This window comes from Trichechus manatus, unplaced genomic scaffold, assembly GCF_000243295.1.
Source record: "Trichechus manatus latirostris isolate Lorelei unplaced genomic scaffold, TriManLat1.0 scaffold00044, whole genome shotgun sequence".
NCBI lineage: Eukaryota > Metazoa > Chordata > Mammalia > Sirenia > Trichechidae > Trichechus > Trichechus manatus.
Genome location: NW_004443980.1, coordinates 14,110,760 through 14,128,835, shown reverse-complemented (window position 1 = coordinate 14,128,835; position 18,076 = coordinate 14,110,760). Strand labels below are relative to the sequence as shown.

Below are 18,076 nucleotides of genomic sequence, written 5' to 3'. Positions count from 1 at the left end.
GAAAAAAAATCCACAAACAAAAGGAACTCAGCACAGGAGAGTAAGAGGAACAAAACTGGAGGACATCATGCTGAGTGAAATAAGTCAATCACAAAAGGACAAATACTGTATGAGACCTCTACTGTATAACTCATGTAAAAGTTTACACACAAAAAGAAACAATCTTTGTTGGTTACGAGGTATGGGAGGAGTGGGGGGAAACTAAACAGATAAGTGGTAACTTTGGTGAAGGGTAAGACAGTATACATTACTGGGGAAGCCAGCACAACTTGTACAAGAAAAGGTCATGGAAGCTCCATAGACACTTCCAAACTCCCTGAGGGACTGAATTGCTGGGCGGAGGGTTCTTGGGGACCATGGTCTTGGGGAACATCTAGCTCAACTGGCATGGCACAGTTTATGAAAAGGATGTTCTGCATTCTGCCTTGGTGAGTAGCGTCTGGGGTCTTGGAAGCCTGTGAGCAGCCATCTAGGATGCTCTGCTGGTCTCGCCCCTTCAGGAGCAAGGGAGAATGAGGAGAACAGGATACAGGGAAAAGATTAGTCTGAAGGACTAATGGACCACAGCTACCACAACCTCCACCAGACTAAGTCCAGTACAGCTAGATGGTGCCTGGCTGCCACCACTGACTGCTCTGACTGGGATCACAATAGAGGGTCCTGGGCAGAGCTGGAAAAGGATGTAGAACAGAATTCTGACTCACAAAAAAAAGATCAGATTTACTAGCCTGACAGATTGGAGAAACCCCGAGAGTCTGGCCCCCGGACACCCTTTTAGCTCAGTGTTGAAGCCCCTCCCAAGGTTCGTCGTTCAGCCGGGGATTGGATAGCCTCATAAAACAAAACAGGACTAATGAGGCACAGCAGTTCAGGGACAGGGACTGGAGGGCAGGAGGGGACAGGAAAGCTGGTGATAGGGAACCCACGGTTGAGAAGGGACACTGTTGACATGTCATGGGGTTGTTAACCATTGTCATAGGGCAATATGTGTACTAACTGTTTAATGAGAAACTATTTGTTCTCCAAACATTCATCTAAGGTACAAAAAAAAAAAGGAATTATCTACGTGAGATCAAATTGACAACAGCAACTCAAAAGGTTTGATGGGAAGCCTAGGGGACAGCGAGGTCAAGATAATGGTGACGGAATACTTTGGAAAAGGATAGTGAGAATAATAGCACAACTGGAAGAATGTGGTCGACGTCACTGACTTGTGCATGTGGAAACTTTCGAGATGGTGTAACTTTGGCTACGTATGTTTTCACTAAAAAAAATAGTCCTCCAAGGCCGAGAACGGAGAGTGTTGACATGTCGTGGGGTTGTTAACCAGTGTCATGGAACAATATGTGTACTGACTGTTTGATGGGAAACTGTTTGTTCTGTAAACCTTCATCTAAAGTACAATAAAAAAATTTAAAAAAAAAAAACATAATAACTCCTGGGTCCAAATGTATTATGCAATTTTTTTCCTTTTGATAAATATTGTAAAATTTTCTGCAAAAATGGCATCAATTATGCTCACATCAACAGTGTAATGCTGTTTCCTTATACTTTCTTCCTCATCAACACTGGATATTAGCACATTTTTTAATCTTTGCCAATCTGAGAGGTGAAAGACAAAATAAGAGCTCACTACTGTTTTAATTTTTATTTTTGTAATCAAGAAGATCAAGTATCTTGTGACCTTATTGAACATTTGAAATCTTTTCTCTATTAATGGCTTATTTATAGTCTCTGTCCTCTTTTTCTTCTGGCTGTTCTAAAAGCAATATTCAATATTTTAAGCAACAAGGTAGAAAAAATGTATAACAGGTTTCATTAAAATATTCATAAAATACTATTTTAGTTGGTAATCTGTATCTAAGACCCACCCTTCTCCAAAAAGGCATAGTTCCTAGCAACATACATTTAGTTTCATTACATTTAACACATCTTTACCTCACTGACCTTAGAATCAAGAAGACATTAAATAAATGGGCTACAGAATTTCCTATATTAAAGTCCTCTTAATTCTCGAGAAAAAAATTAAATTTCTATAGGCAAGAAGTAGGACGTAACTGAAAATTAAGAAATCAGCATATTGATCTTTAGCTAACATTTTAGAACCATCAGGTTCATCCACAGTTTCTCATTTGGTACTAAACAAAGAAGACATTTCCAAGAACAGGGAAATGAAAATAACTAAATTAAATCTGTCTAGAGAGAGCACAGTACATCTAGCTTTCGCTATTACATGAGTACTCTCTTTCTACTTTAAAAATCAATTTCATATACACCTGATGTCAACAGTCAAGTGCTAGAGTGTGGTAAGAACTTGCCTGATCAACATAAAATGCCGTGCCAGCACGGATCTCTCGACGCTGTTTGAGGTCAGTTTCAGTGGTGTCCCTTGACAGGGCAATGTACTCAACCTCCCGTTTGGTCAGCTCCTATAGAGGAAGAGTGAAATTATTCCAAAAGTAAAATCATATCCCCAAAATATGGCTCAGAACAAGTTACCCAACAATATGACTGCCCTAAAGAATAGCATTCAAAATGTAACTCTGGATTAAAATATTTTCCATCTCACCTTTGAGATAAATGCAATAAATTTAGCATTAATCAAAATATGTATATATCTTTTCAGAGCTCTACTTCTACCGTACCTAATACCACTAAAGTAATAATAATCAAAATTAGATCTTAAAAACTTTAATGTCTCAAGTAGAACTCTTTTCAAATATTACTACTTGACTTGATGAAGGGTTAAGACAGTACACAATACTGGGGAAGCCAGCACAGCTTGTACAAGGCAAGGTCATGGAAGCTTCATAAATACATCCAAATTCCCTGAGGGACCAAATTGCTGGACTGGGGACGATGGTCTAGGATAACATCTAGCTCAACGGGCATAACATAATTTATAAAGAAATGTTCTACATTCTACCTTAGTGAGTAGTGTCTGGGGTCTTGAAAGTCTGTGAGCAGCCATGTAAGGTACTCCACTGGTCTCACCCCTCCGGGAGCAAGGGAGTATGAAGAAAACCAAAGACCCAAAGGAAAGATTAGTTCTAAAGGACTAATGGGCCATAACTACCACAGCCTCCACCAGACTGAGTCCAGTACAACTAGATGGTGCCCGGCTACCACCACTGACTGCTCTGACCAGGATCACAATAGAGGGTCCTGGACAGAGCTGGTGAAAAATGTAGATCAAAATTCTAACTCACAAAAAAGACCAGACTTACTGGCCTGACAGAGACTGGAGAAACCCCGAGAGTATGGGCCCCGAACACCCTTTTAGTTAAGTAATGAAGTCACTCCCGAGGTTCACCCTTCAGCCAAAGATTAGACAGGCCCATAAAACGAAACAAGACTAATGGGACACAACAGTCCAGGGAGAAGGACTAGAAGGCAGGAGGGGACAGGAAAGCTGGTAATAGGGAACCCAAGGTTGAGAAGGTACAGTGTTGACATGTCGTGGGGTTATTAACCATTGTCATAAAACAATATGTGTACTGTTTAATGAGAAACTATTTGTTCTGTAAATCTTCATCTAATGTAAATATATATATATATATATATATACACATAACTACTTGATTTTCCCTCAAACTATTACTATTCCTGTAAACAATGTTCATCTTTTTAAAGAAAGATGATTGAAGTTTATTTATCCCGTTAACCAACTAAGTGTCTACAGTATGTTAGGCTTTCTACCAAATATGAAGATAAGGTATATACCAACAGCCAGATCCCAAGTGAAGAGACAGACACATAGATCACATACAGAGCTGTTCATAAGAAGAAAAAGGGAGGAGAAAGAAAATGAGAAGTTTATTTCACCAAAAAATGATTTAAATTGAAGAGGAAATCATCCAGAACCCATTTCTTTCTCAGTAATTTATCCATCCTTAAAGTCCTTTTGCCCTGTTGTTAGTTGCCATTGAGTCAGCTACAGCACATGGTGATCCCACGTACAACAGAACAAAATGTTGCCTGGTCCTGTGCCATCATCATGATTGCTGTTATGCTGGAGTTCACTGTTGAGGGCACTGAGTATTATGAGTGCCTTCCAACCTATGGGGCTCATCTTCCAACACTGTATCAGACAATACTCTGTTGTGATCCATATATAGGGTTTACACTGGCTAATTTTTGGAAATAGATCACCAGGCCTTTCTGCCTAGTCTGTCTTAGTCTGGAAGCTCTGCTGAAATCTGTTCATCATGCTGGTATTTGAAATACTGGTGGCATAGCTTCCAGTATCATACCAACACACAAGCCACCAAAAATACGACAAACTGACAGGTGGTGGATTTTTGCCCTACATGTATAGAAAGGTTTTAACATGATCCTTGATTTACATTTTACTATCATGAATTAAAAACAACAACATTCTCCAATCAAATAAGGCATATGATATGCTTTTATTAAACAGGAGAGCAAATTAATTTACTGGTATATAACGGTAAAAGTTGAATGAGCATGCTGTTAATGGAGAAAAGGGATATCTTCACAGAATGAGCTTTTTTTTCCTCCACTCCATCTCCACTTGAAGTTGATCAAAATATATTACTGGTATTTACCTTAAAAAGAGTGCTTGCTCCCATGAACCCATAACTTCAAGTATGTATGGAAAGGAGGAAATATTTAAAAATAAGAAAATCCACAGTGGTGAAGATGTTGTGATACCGCAGCACAATTTTCTTATCAAGAATGAATTATCTGTGGGAGCAAAATTTTGGGGAAAAGCAGCAGGTTCTCTTTTTAGCAGATACCTCCTTCTTGTTTATAGAACACATCAATAGTACCTCATATCTGTTTCATTAATTGGCAGAGTCTTCCTGAAAAACTATGTCACTCAGGATAGGCTTCCATTGTTGGCAAAGCAGTATGTAGCTCTTATTGTTAAACAGACCATGGTAACACCCTGAACTGCCACCTTCAAACTAATGTGATCATTATCCTCAGTCTTGATAGCTTCCTTGGATTCTTCATCAGGCATGTCAAGCCCTAAAGTCTCCTCAGCTGCTGCTTCACGAAAGAAGTATGAAAAATCACATGAACAGCAAGCACCAGGAGAGGCAGCGGTCTGTTGAGGTTTGTTTTCTTTAACTATCCACAAAACTCCTTTTATAGAAGTTAAAAAGAAAATAAAAACAAGTTATCAAGTTGTTTCTATTTAATTTCTCATTGCTTCAGCAGGCTTGCCCCCAAATTTCTGCCTTTGAAGACCTTGTCTGCTCTGGCCATTACAAGGCGTAGAATCTTATGCCAACAGCAGTAGTACTTGCTGCAGAGTTGCACAAGGCAGCTTAGTCTAGTACTGAGTGTTCTCATCCTGTGTATTTCCACTGCCAGTAGCTGCTCAGCTCTGGCTCATAATTTAAAGTTTGTTTGTTTTTTAAAGGACACAGTCTTCACACTTACAGACTTATAGACACACTTATTTTTTAATCAACGGGCCTTTATAATCTCTTAGCCCCTCACATTCCAACAAACCTCAAAGCCTTGCCAAAAACAAAATCTCAGAGAGATACTGTGATCTTTGAAACCAACATGTTAGGGAGTGCACATCTTAGAATTAAAGAGGTTCGAGACTTGGGATTCTAGTAGCTCTCTATTCTTAGACAAGACGCTTTTGCCTTGGTATATTAATAAAGTGAGGATGAAACTACAGTGGCATATTATACCTCACAAACTGGTCCTTGAAATAAATAGAAGACATGAAAGGTGCAGGCTAGTGGGAGTTAGGTTCTGATGTGTCCATTGTATTTTTATCGTTCCTGCTCCACTTGACTTCTGAAGTACCAAAATAAACTCACCACTGATGTAAAAGAGTTTATGAAGTAAATTTCGATAGCATAGAAATCAACTCTTTAATACCAAATAACACAAGGAGTTCTAAGCAAGGTTTTTCTCATCTTAAAAAGTACCTTCGGAACAGGACAACTTCATCTGATAGAGTTCTTCCTCAGATCATAAGAACGGTACCTATTAATGCTGACAAAGTCATAGAAAATCTTGAAAATTTTTTATTTGGGTTGAGATCTGAACACTTCCATTTACTTAACAGCAGTTCCGAGAAAACTGCAAACATTTGATAGGATAACATGTCAGAAAGGAGAAACAATATGGGATTTGGAGTCTAGCCCCGTCATTTACCAGCTAGATAAAGGCTGAGTGAGGTTGTTTAATGTCTCCAAACTTCCAATCTATTTAAAAAAAAAAAAAAAAAGAGTGCTCCTAACACATAAGAAATGCTCTGTAAACCTTAGTTTCCCTTGAAAGACTGTACAATGTCAAAAAGTCAAGAGAACTTGGCTGCCTTTTTAAAATGTGGACCAGAGATAAGAAAATGTTCACTGAGTAGTATAGATCTAAGTTTTGTTTCGTGATCTCAGATTTGCTAATTCTACCTGCTACTCATTTACTGAATTTATATTTCTTTTCTACTGGAAGTGGAGGACTCTAGTTACAGCAAAAATTTGCTTCCCAAATGACTTATGCCAAACCCCTTATAAATAAATCACCCTTTGATGTTAATGTTTTTTCAAATAATGGCTGATCGTGATATTTTGGTAAATTCTTAATCTTAAATGTATTTATTTTACAACATAGCTTATCAAAATTAAGATCCTTATGAGTTCACAAGAATTGATTGCTCACCGAGTACTGCATAGCAATAGAGCGTCGAAGAGGCCCAGGAGGTCCTATTAAAAAGATGTCTTGCCCTAAAAGATCCTTCTGCATTATCCATCTTAGATGCTGAATTACAGATTGAGCCACAGAGTCTGAAACTTTAAGGGAGAAAAAAGATCAAATTAAATGCAGTGTAGACTATTACTTACAATACACATCTACAAATAATGCAGACAGTATGTTTAAAAAAAAAAGATAGAGGTATCTGGTGAATTTTCATACTGTTTTACAATAAAACCATTATTATCAATGTTAAAACAGGACAAAGTTTATAATATCACAAAGAATCACATAATCACACACTTAAAAGTTTGGAAGTAACATTTGAACAATCACATACAAGGGTCGCTAAAGTAATGTAAGTGATTTTCAAGGGAGTTTGAGGAATTGGTATCATTACTTTATCACAAGTTTACAGTCCATCCCCTTTGTTCTAAAAGGGGACAAGGGGAAATGACTAAATCGCCCCAGATAGTTAATGATTATCATAAACCAAAAAGACCAAACCAAACCCACTGCCGTGGAGTTGATTCCGACTCATAGCTATCCGATAAGACAGAGTAGAACTGCTCCCATATGGTTTCCAAGGAGCACCTGGTGGATTCGAACTGCTGACATTTTGGTTAGCAGCCATCGCTCTTAACCACTATGCCACCACGGTTTCCACCAAAACTATGATTATCATAGTCTTTAAAAATGTAAGAGAAAATAATATTATAAGCTAAGTTGGCAATGAGTTGTAGAATCTCCCAAACTTCACAAAAAGTTTAGTGTAGACTTAAATGACCTAAATGACTTCTTCAGAATTTAGAATTTAAGTCTACTACATCAGTTCGTTTAGGAATAGAAGACTACTCCATTTGATGCCCTTCTAAGGCTACTATTAAATCACCCCTCAATCTGATCCTCTTCTGCCTGAACAGTTTTTAAAATACAAATTAATCATAATTTTCCTTCATTTTCCCCCTTAAAATCTAGACCTTCCTAAGGTAGGTCACACAGTGGTAAATTGGCACCACTGTAGAACTAAGTCTTAAAAACAATTAAGCAGGTAAACTGTTTTTCTCAAATTCAGTTGTCTAAGCATAAACTATTGGAATTACGTTTATACTCTTTAAGGAGACACAATGAGAATACTTAGCGTAAGTACACTGCAACACTTCTCAGAACACACTCAAAATTTGCCAACAGTCGTTCAAAAAGCATATTCAATTTACCAAATATTAATTAAGCATCCACGACACACCAGGCATCAAAGATACAAAGATAAACACAACTGTGTCTCTGCCTTCAAAGTGCTCACAGTATGCCTAGGCAGTTATTTCTAAACAATAATTTAGATAGTATTGAGAAAAATATTCAGGTTTCAATGTTTACCGGTAGCCTAGATGGAAAGTTCAGTAATAGTACTAATAACTTAATCTTGTGATAGGAAGAACAGAGTTTTGAGAAACGTGCTTAATCGACCTTCAACTACTCCTTAGCTGGAGCGGACCAAGTCCTTCAAACAGCTAGCAGAAAGTCATGTGATACTACCAGAAACTAATACAATATAGTATATGTGTCTACCCATTTTTTCTGTCCTGTATTCATCAACTTTCAATATCATACTGGCTGGAAAGTAGCCTTTTAGACAATTTGCCAATTAAACAAATAAAAAAAAAAAAAAAACAGCGAAGTTTACTTCATCCCTTATCCCACCATCATATGTGTGTGTGCATGTACGTGTGTGTGTATGTGTGTATTTATAACTAATTCTCCCATGCACTACTCAAGCTGACTCAAAGGCACTAGTTAAAAAGGAAAGTCTGACACACAGCATCAAATAGTTAATACTGAAATCTAAGAACTACTAATGATTACCAATTTATCACAGCTGAAATTCTCAGTGAGCCAAACTAAAGAAAGAAAAGACAATTTTGGTTTTATTCACTGCCCTGGGGTCTCTGACAAATTTTTACATCCATTTGGATTTCTGCATTCTGAGAAATAATTGCTTTGATAGATAGAATAAGATACATAAACAATTTCTAATGAAAAGACAGAAGGCTTCAAGAAATCCAAAAAAGAACAACCTAATGTTTTAGTCAAAAATCAGTTATATATATGTGTATGTGTGTATATATGTATATTATGTGTGTATACAGATATATGAAATGTATTCAAACTCCTTTCATTCATGCCTGAGGACAAAATATTTTCCATCTCATTAAAAAAAATACAGCACCTCACAGATGTTATATGTGCCGTTAGGCACCTAATAAATGTCCTTTGAATTAACAAAATCTTACAAGATGCCACTTCAAAAATCACCCAATGACCCAGTCTAGATACACAAGAAAAACTCTTGTCCTTGAACATCAGAAGAGACGTAGAGCATTCATAGCACCATCGTTCAAAATAAAACTGGAGACAGGAAAATGCATACAATGCACACAATGGAATATTATTACATAGCAACAAAAACAAAATGAACTAACACTACTCCTAGCAATATAATTAACTCTTAAAGGTACAACATAGAATGAAAAAATTCAATTACAAAATAACTCCCATATGGTATCATTCTGATAAAGCTCAAAAAACTAGCAAGATGTGTTTTTTAGCGATACATACGTACATGATAAAAGAGTGCTTGAACAAAGCAAGGAAATGATAAATTCGGGTTAATGAATACTGAGAGAGTGGGCATGGAATCTAGAGATTCTCATGGGTAGCTTCAATGGTATTGGTAATATTTTAGTTCTTAAACTGGGTGTGGGTTACAGTGTCTGTTTTATTATTATGTTGCATAGATATGTATACATACATACACGTACATACACATATGTATGTATGGATGGATATACACACACATACATACATACATACATATATTCCATAGTCTTTTGTATATACTGAATATTCCATAATTTTTAACTTTGTTTAATCACCCAAAGAGGTCATGAAAGAATTCAAAGGTCCAACTAAGAAAGCTTGCCTAAAGCTGTGTTTGTTTTTTGTTTTTTCTGACAGCACAATATTACACAAAAAAAAGAAAACTAATAACTTTTTTCCCCTCCAAAAAGCTAATCATGGGAAAAAAATAAAACATAATTTTCTGATTATCTTGGTGGGTAAAGCATCTTAGAATTTCCCCAAAACAAGTGTTTTCACCTCTGAAAATCAAGAGACTCCTATTCACATGGAGGAGGCTGGCTTATCTACTGCCCTCTATGATCCTCCAAGACTGTGTTCTTAACAGGGGCATATCACTCCCTTCCTGGAGAAGGCTGTGTGGCAAATTCTTAGATATTACAATGGATTGTGGTTCTCTAAAGTGACACAGTGCATAAACAGATATACAGTATATCTGGGGCATTAAAATTTCATGATTGGAGGAGGGAAAATTAAGTGGAAAAACATCTAAAAGGCTCTTTAGGGGAGTGACAATGAAAAAGACTGAGAAACATTGTTCTAAGACCTACACCTTTGAGGAATCTATCAAGTGGTTTCATGATAAAACCAAAAACCAAACCCACTGCCATCAAGTCCACTCCAACTCATAGCCACCCTTTAGGACAGAGTAGAACTGCCTCATAGGGTTTCCAAGGCCGTAATCTTTGCGAAAGCAGACTGCCACATCCTTCTCCTAGGGAGTGGCTGGTGGATTCAAACTGCTGACCTTTTGGTTAGCAGCCAAGAGCTTTAACCACTGCACCACCAGGGCTCCTCCTGTAACCAAAGAAGAAATACAGATGGCCAACAAGCCCATGAAAAGATGTTCAACATCATTAGCCATTATACCCCATTGCTGTCAGCTGAGTCTATTCTGACTCATAGCAACCCTATAGCACAGGGCAGAACTGCCCTATAAGGTATCTAAAGCTGCCACATCTTTCTCCCACTTGCACACCACTAATGAGTAGTTCCTAGTCACGACTGAGCCCAGAGAAAAGTGCCCCTTCTGAAAGACGAAATTGTCAGGGAGGCAGATCAGTAGCAAATTAAGTTCTACCTTTCAACTGGGCTTCCAGGGGATGTCAGGATATCTAAGGTTCTCTTCACCACTACATTTCAACTCTGCTCAAGTTTCTTAATGTGCATAAACAGCTTCTGAATCACGTGGCTGACCTCGTAGTCTCATATACCTTCACAAAGACCACTTACTTTCCCTTCTTTATCTTCTCCCAATGACAGTAATAACAACAGCCATAATTTATTATACTCCTGACATGTGCCAGGTAAAAATAAAAATAAATTTTCATACAGTTACCTCATTTAGAAGGTGGCAAAATGTAGTGCTTAAGGATGTAAACTTGAGCCAAACTGCTGGGATTCAAATTCCAACTTAAATAACTCTAATGTACTTAGGCTTTCTGTGCTCAGTTTCCCCATCTGTATAATGGATACAATAATTGTACCTACTTATAAGGTTGTTGTAAGAATTTAATTGAGTACTTAGATCAGTGTCCAGTGGTAGTTTTTTGGGATTTTTTTTGCCATCAAATTGATTTCGACTCATGGTGACCCCCTGTGTTAAAGAGCAGAACTGCTCCATAGGGTTTTCTTGGATCTAATCTTAATGGAAACAGATCACCAGGCCTTTTCTTCCATACTACTGCTGGGTGAGTTTAAACCGCCAACCTTTAGGCTAGCAGTCGTGCTATATGCGTACTTGTTCAATATTCATTATCCCCATTCTATAAATAAGAAAGTCTAAGTTGGAAAGGTGTTTATCATTTGTCCACAGATGGTAAGGGTCTAATCCCTGGTGATGCAAACAGTGAAGCACTCAACTACTAGTCAAAAGGTTGGCAGTTCAAACCCACCTATAGGCACCTTGGAAGACAGGCCTGGCAATCTGCTTCCGAAACGCACAGCCTTGAAAACCCTATGGAGCAGTTCTTTCTGCTCTGCACAGGTGGGGCTGCCAGGAGTCAGAATCAACTTGAGATCAACTAACAACAGTAAAAGCTTAAACCAATGTTTGGACCTAAGCTATCAGATTCCAAACCTTGCACTCAAGCCATTATGTACTATTTCCTCTCCAAAAACTTTTTCAACAGGCTTCTACCTTCAGGTCCAAGACTCCCTACAACTGTAGACCCTACTTAATAATTCAGGGCTACATCAAATTTAGTGGACTTGTTTCTTTAAAATAAAGCATGCTCTTTCTGGCCGTTAGTATTATTGCTCTTGTTTTGGCGATACCAATGATATAGCATGTTATACTCCTTTTACTAAAATTTGAAATTCATTTTGTTATTTACATTTTGTCACCAGCGTACTCATTTCTCCAAAGTAATCCCATTTTTACTTATTCAAATTTTGACATATTGGATATCACCACAGAACCAAAAAAAAACAAACCCACTGCCATCAAGTCGATTCCAACTCATAGCGACCCTACAGGACAGAGCAGAACTGCCTCATAGAGTTTCCAAGGAGTGCCTGGTAGATTCGAACTGCCAACCTTTTGGTAAGCAGCCAAACTCTTAACCACTACGCCACCAGGGTTTAGAGAATGGCACTCTCATATTTAATTTGTCAAGAAATTGCAATAAACTACTGAAAGGAAGTATTATATAGTGCTGTGTGAGGTCTGTGGTGAATTTTACACTAATACTTGAAACTAGCTGTATTTTTAGGATGGCCGTAAGAAAACATGAGTCATACTTAAAAGCATGCCAGAAATAGAAACAAGATTTAAGACTGTACATTAGGAACATCTGCAAAACTAACTGCCAAACTGCCGTGCATAACCTAATATAAACATGGCCCAGTATATGAGAGCAATCTCCAAGACTTCAATGTTTTCAGGCACAAGATGCTGCCTTTCAGAGGTCCGTATAAAAATAAACTGATGTCAAAATGATACCAAAGAGCTTGATCCTATATTCCATGATTTCCCTTTCTATATAAAAAATGAAACATCTGGTTTGTGTTGGGCTACATTTCTTAATCAATTCCTAGCCAATATTTGTTTTAAAAAATATGTACTCTTTTTTTAGTCTTCATCTTTTTTTTACTGTTTTTGTGTGTGTGTGTGAAAATATACACATCAAAACACGTTCCTATCTAATAATTTCTATATATACTGTTCAGTGGCATGGGTTACGTTCTTCACATTGTGTCAACACTCTCATTATTTTTGTTCTAGTTGTTTCACCCTCATTAATTTAGACTCACTGCCCCCCTAAACTTCCATCTATACTTTACATTTACTGTTGTCCCTTTGGTCTCATATAGGTTTTTTTTTTTTTTTTTTTTTAAGTGCGATACTTAAGGATGACATTCTTTACTTTTACTTGTTTAAAGATGACTTCAGGGAATAGTTTTGTTTCAAAGTTTAAAGTATCCCAGGGCAATAGTCTTGGGGGTTCCTCCAGTCTCAGTGGGTCCAGTAAGTCTGGATTCTTTGGGAATTTGAAGTTCTTTTCTACGTTTTTTCCCTTTCTATCAGGATCCATCTATTGTGTCACCGATTGTAACATTCAGCACATTCAGCTAGACACCACCCAGTTCTTCTGGTCTCATGTTAAAGGAGGCAGTGGCTCAGAGAGGTTATTTGTCCTATAGTCCAGATGCTTCTCTGATCCTTAGGTTTCCTCCTTCCTCTGTTGCTCCAGGTGAGTAGAGACCAATTGCTGTATCTTGGATGGCCACTCACAAGCTTTTAAGACCACAGACACTACTCACCAAAGTGGGAGGTAGAACAGAACCTTTAAAAACAGTAGTATACCAATTGACTGGATTGTCCCACAAGACCATGACCCTAATCCTTCAAGAAAACTAGTCTAGTGAGATATTTGGTTATGTCTAAGTAGAATCAGCCGCTGTAGCCCCACTCCCCTTTTTTTAGTTGTTGTTTCTACAAAATTATACATAACATTTGCCAATTCAGCCTTTTTCTTATGTACAGCTTAGGGATATCACTTACGTTAGTCAAGTTGTGCAATTTTTACCCACATTTGATGCCACCTTTCCCATCACAATAAACAAAAATTCACTACTGTCTATAAAACAGGGAGGAGCCCTGGAGGTGTGGTGGTTAAGCATTTGGCTGCTAACCAAAAGGCTGGCGGTTCAAACCCAACAGCTGCTCCATGGGAGAAAGACATGGCAGTCTTCTTCCATAAAGATTACAGCCTTGGAAACCCTATGGGGCAGTTCCACTCTGTCCTATGGGGCAGTTCTGAGTCAGAATAGACTCAACGGTAATGGGTTGTCTATAAAATGATTCTCCCTATTACCCCCTCCACTCTTGGTAACCATTAATAATCACTGGTGTCTTTTTCTTTACCTATTCCTCTCATTTCATAAGAGTAAGGTCATACAACATTTGTCCTTTTTCAACGGACTTATTTCACTTGGCATAATGTTCTCCAGGTTCATCCACATTGTCAGATGTTTCAGGAACTCATTTTTCTTTATGGCTGAGTTGTATTCCATTCTATGTATGTACCACATTTTGTTTATTCATTCATCTTTGGATGGGCACTTAGGTTGCTTCCATCTTTTTGCTATTGTGAATAGGGCTGAAACGAACATAGGTGTGTATATGTCTGTTCATGTCACTATTTTTAGAGCCTAGAGTAATACGTACTATTTTTGCCCAGGTATATCCAAGGGCTTTAAAATAATTTTATAAAAAGAATCCAAATTATAATTTTCACTCTACAGAACCAAATTTGCCGTAAATGTAAAGATTAAATTAAAATTTCAGAAAATTAAGCACACTTCAAATTTTATTATAATAAATTCTTCATAACTAGCAACATTTTCTTAGCATCCCAAGAGGCAACATAATGTAATGGGAATTTAAAAAAAAGGCTTTAAAGCTAAACAGATCTAGTAGTGAATCCTCATTCTGTCACTTATCAGTGTTCTTAGACAAGTATTTTTAATTTTGTGGTCCAAAGTTTCCTCATTTTCCAAGGAGAGGTAATAAAACTTCCTGAGTAAGGTTATTATGAGGATTATAAGTAAAGCATCTTGTTCAGTTCCTTGGCCAATGAGAACCAGGTATGGAAGTATAGTAAAGCCCCACCCTCCCCTACAAAGATGACTTGTGCCTTAAGTCCTCTATGTGGACCCTGGACACTGCACTGCAGTGTGGACTTGTTGGTTATGGCTAGGTTTCTGGATTTACACTCAAATTATTGCTGGGCCTAACGCCCACTCTGAAGAAATAAAGGAGAAAGGAATCCAATACATACCATATTCCTAACAGACAGAGGCTGTGTTAGGTAATTTCCCATGACATTTCATTTATTTTCCACCAAAAAACTCCATTGCCATCAAGTTGATTCTGACTCACAGCAACCCTACAGTACAGAGTAGAACTGCCTCATAGGGCTTCGGAGGCTGTAATCTTTACAGAATCAGACTGCCATATCTTTCTCCTGCGGAGCAGCTGGTGGGTTCAAACTGCCGACCCTTCAGTTAGCACCCAAGCACTTAACCACTGCGCCACCAGGGCTGCCATTATTCACCACAATCACCTACAAACTCATTCAGGAAGGATCTGAACCCAGGTTCGTCACACTCTCCTACATTCCCTCCTACCACATCACAACACGAGGTTTCAAAAGAATCACAATTAATCTCACTGCAAGTGCACATTCACCTACAAACTGTCACCTGTCAGCTATAGTGTATTCTTCTGTAGTTGGATATACTGGACACCAGGAGGGGGAGATGGGAACAAGGGGCCAAACACATTGTGTTTGGAACCAGAGTCTTCACTATTTACAACTTACGCTAACTAAAGTAAGAAATTTAATCATTCATGCAGCTACATCTATGGAGGATCTACTATATCCTTAGCACCAACAGCACAAAGACAAATATAATAAGGTTCTTATGATTAAGAAGAAGTCAAAGGAAAACAATATATATACAGGCAGTCCCCAGATTATGAACGAGTTCCATTCCTAAATCGGTCTTGAAGTCGAATCTGTCTTTAAGTCAAATAAGCCAGAACAGTTAGGTACGGTTCAATCTAACATCAGTTAGTAAAATGCTTGTCTTAGTATATAGAATATAGTGTACCTTTCTATGCATAAAAAACATTAAAGAAACACTTCCGGATACACTAAAACATCTTTAACATAATAATACAGTAATTATAATAACAATGTTTCACGTGCATCACAAAGTCACACCCGTTTGTTATTATGAACCATTGTTTGTGCCTTAAATTTTTAATATAACAGGCTTTACGGGGGTTGGCTCTTAACTATGGGTTGTATGTAGTTGGATGTTCATAACCTGGGGACTGCCTGTATATAAAAACTCAGGTTCCTCATCTATAAAATGGGCTGATAAGTCTGATCCAATACAGCTGGAATCAAAACTAAATAAGTATAATACTGGACAACACAGAACCTAGCATACAGCAGCTATTCAGTTTTTATTTATTAATTGGAAAAACATCCATATACATTAATTAAATTATAGCATATCTACATACAATGATTAAGAGTCAAGTTGTACACTTTTTGTATAGGGAGGTGAGAATAAGAGTATAGATGCATATTTGCTTGTATTTGTATAAAGAGTCACAGGACAGATTCCTTTGAAATCAATAATTTGGGGAAAAATGTGAATGGCACCAGGTGTGAAAATATGATTTCTCATGTATATCTTTCTATATTGTTTTGATTTCTAAATCACATAACATGTATTATTTTTACTAAAAATTAAATCACTTTAAAAAAAATCAAGCTATAGGAAATATTTGACACAAGAAAATTTCCACAATGTATTGCTTTGTGAAAAGGGTCAAAAACTAGTATGCACAGAATGATGTTTTCTTAAATAATATGCATATATATGGTCATTTTTCAAATGATTAGACACATTTAGAAGGATTCAAGTTATAAAGTATGATTTCCATCCAAAACGGAATTAAATTAGAAATTAATAACAGAAAGATCTTTGCAAAATCCCCAACTGTTTGGAAACTAACACACTTCTAAACAATACATACGTCAAAGAAGAAATCAAAAGGGAAATTATAAAGGACTTTCATTGGATAAAAATGAAAATACAACATATCAAAATTTGCATCATGCCACTAAAGCAGTACTTAGAGGAAACTGTATAGCACCAAACACCTAAATTAGGAGTAAAAATGGTTTCAAATTAATGGCTTCTGTCTTAAGAAACTAGAAAAATAAGAGCAAATAAAACCCAAAGAAAAGAAACTGTATAGATTAGAACTTAAATCAATGAAACAGAAAAGCAATAGAGAAAAACCAATAAAATCAAAAGCTGGTTCTTTGAGACGAGCAATAGCATTGTCATACCTCTAGCCAGACTAATCAGGAAAGAGAGAAGACATAAGTTATCAACATCAGGAAAGAAAAACATGACATCACTGGAGAAATTACAGATACTAACTGAATAATAAGGGGATATTGTCATCAATTTTATGCCAATATATTCCACAACTTAGATGAAAGGGGAAAATTCCTTGAAAAACCAAGAGTAAGCTCTTCTTGAGCTGACAGAAGAAGAAAGGGATAACTTGAATAACTCTTTATGAAAGAAACTGAATTTGTAGTTAAAAACCTTCTCACAAAGAAAACCTCAGGACAAGACACTTTCACTAGTGAATTTTACCAACCATTTAAGGAAAAATATCAGTTTTACAGAAACTCATTCAGAAAATTGAAGAGGAAGAAATCCTTCCCGATTCATTCTATGGGGCCAGCACTGCCCGGATACCAAAACCTGGCAAACATATTACAATAAAATTGCAGGTCAATATCCCTCATACCCATATATGCAAAACAAAATTTTCACAAAGTGAACCCAATAATATATAAAAACAACTAGATAGTAAACAAGAATTATCTTAGGTGAAGGGAAGGACAACACACAATACAAGGGAAGTCAGCACAACTGGATAAACCAAAAGCCAGTAAGTTTCCTGAACAAAACAAAACATTTCAAAGACAGAGTAGCTGGGGCAGGGGTCTGGGGACAATGGTTTCAGGGGGACATCTAGGTCAACTGGCATAAGTTTATTAAGAAAATGTTCTGCATCCCACTTTGGTGACTGGCATCTGGGGTCTTAAAAGCTAGCAAGTGGCCATCTAAGATGCATCAATTGGTCCCAACCCACCTGGAGCAAAGGAGAATGAAGAATACAAAAGACACAAGAAAAATATTAGTCCAAGAGACAAAAGGGGCCACATAAACCAGAGACTCCATCAGCCTGAGACCAGAAGAACTAGATGGTGCCCGGCTACCACCAATGACCACCCTGACAGGGAGCACAACAGAAAGTGCCTGACAGAGCAGGAGAAAAGTGGGGTGCAGAACTTGAATTCTAGTAAAAACGTGAGACTTAATGGACTGACTGAGACTAGAGGAACCCCAGAAGACATGGCCCCCAGAC

At 37.5% G+C, this 18,076-nt stretch overlaps 1 protein-coding gene across 4 annotated transcripts in view; it reads right to left on the bottom strand.

The window, feature by feature from the left end:
• Nucleotides 1–18,076, bottom strand: part of VWA8 (von Willebrand factor A domain containing 8) — a 468,389-nt gene that overhangs the window by 405,181 nt on the left and 45,132 nt on the right. For all 4 annotated transcript variants that reach the window (XR_002824147.1, XM_004376614.1, XM_023731623.1 and 1 more), the window contains exons 3-4: nt 6,652–6,782; nt 2,319–2,429 (exon numbers count right to left, since the gene is read on the bottom strand). Coding sequence is in view for 3 of the 4 variants with exons in the window: in XM_004376614.1 (XP_004376671.1) it covers nt 2,319–2,429; nt 6,652–6,782 (242 nt within the window). In the remaining variant the exon portion in view is untranslated. The remainder of the gene's footprint in view (nt 1–2,318; nt 2,430–6,651; nt 6,783–18,076) is intronic.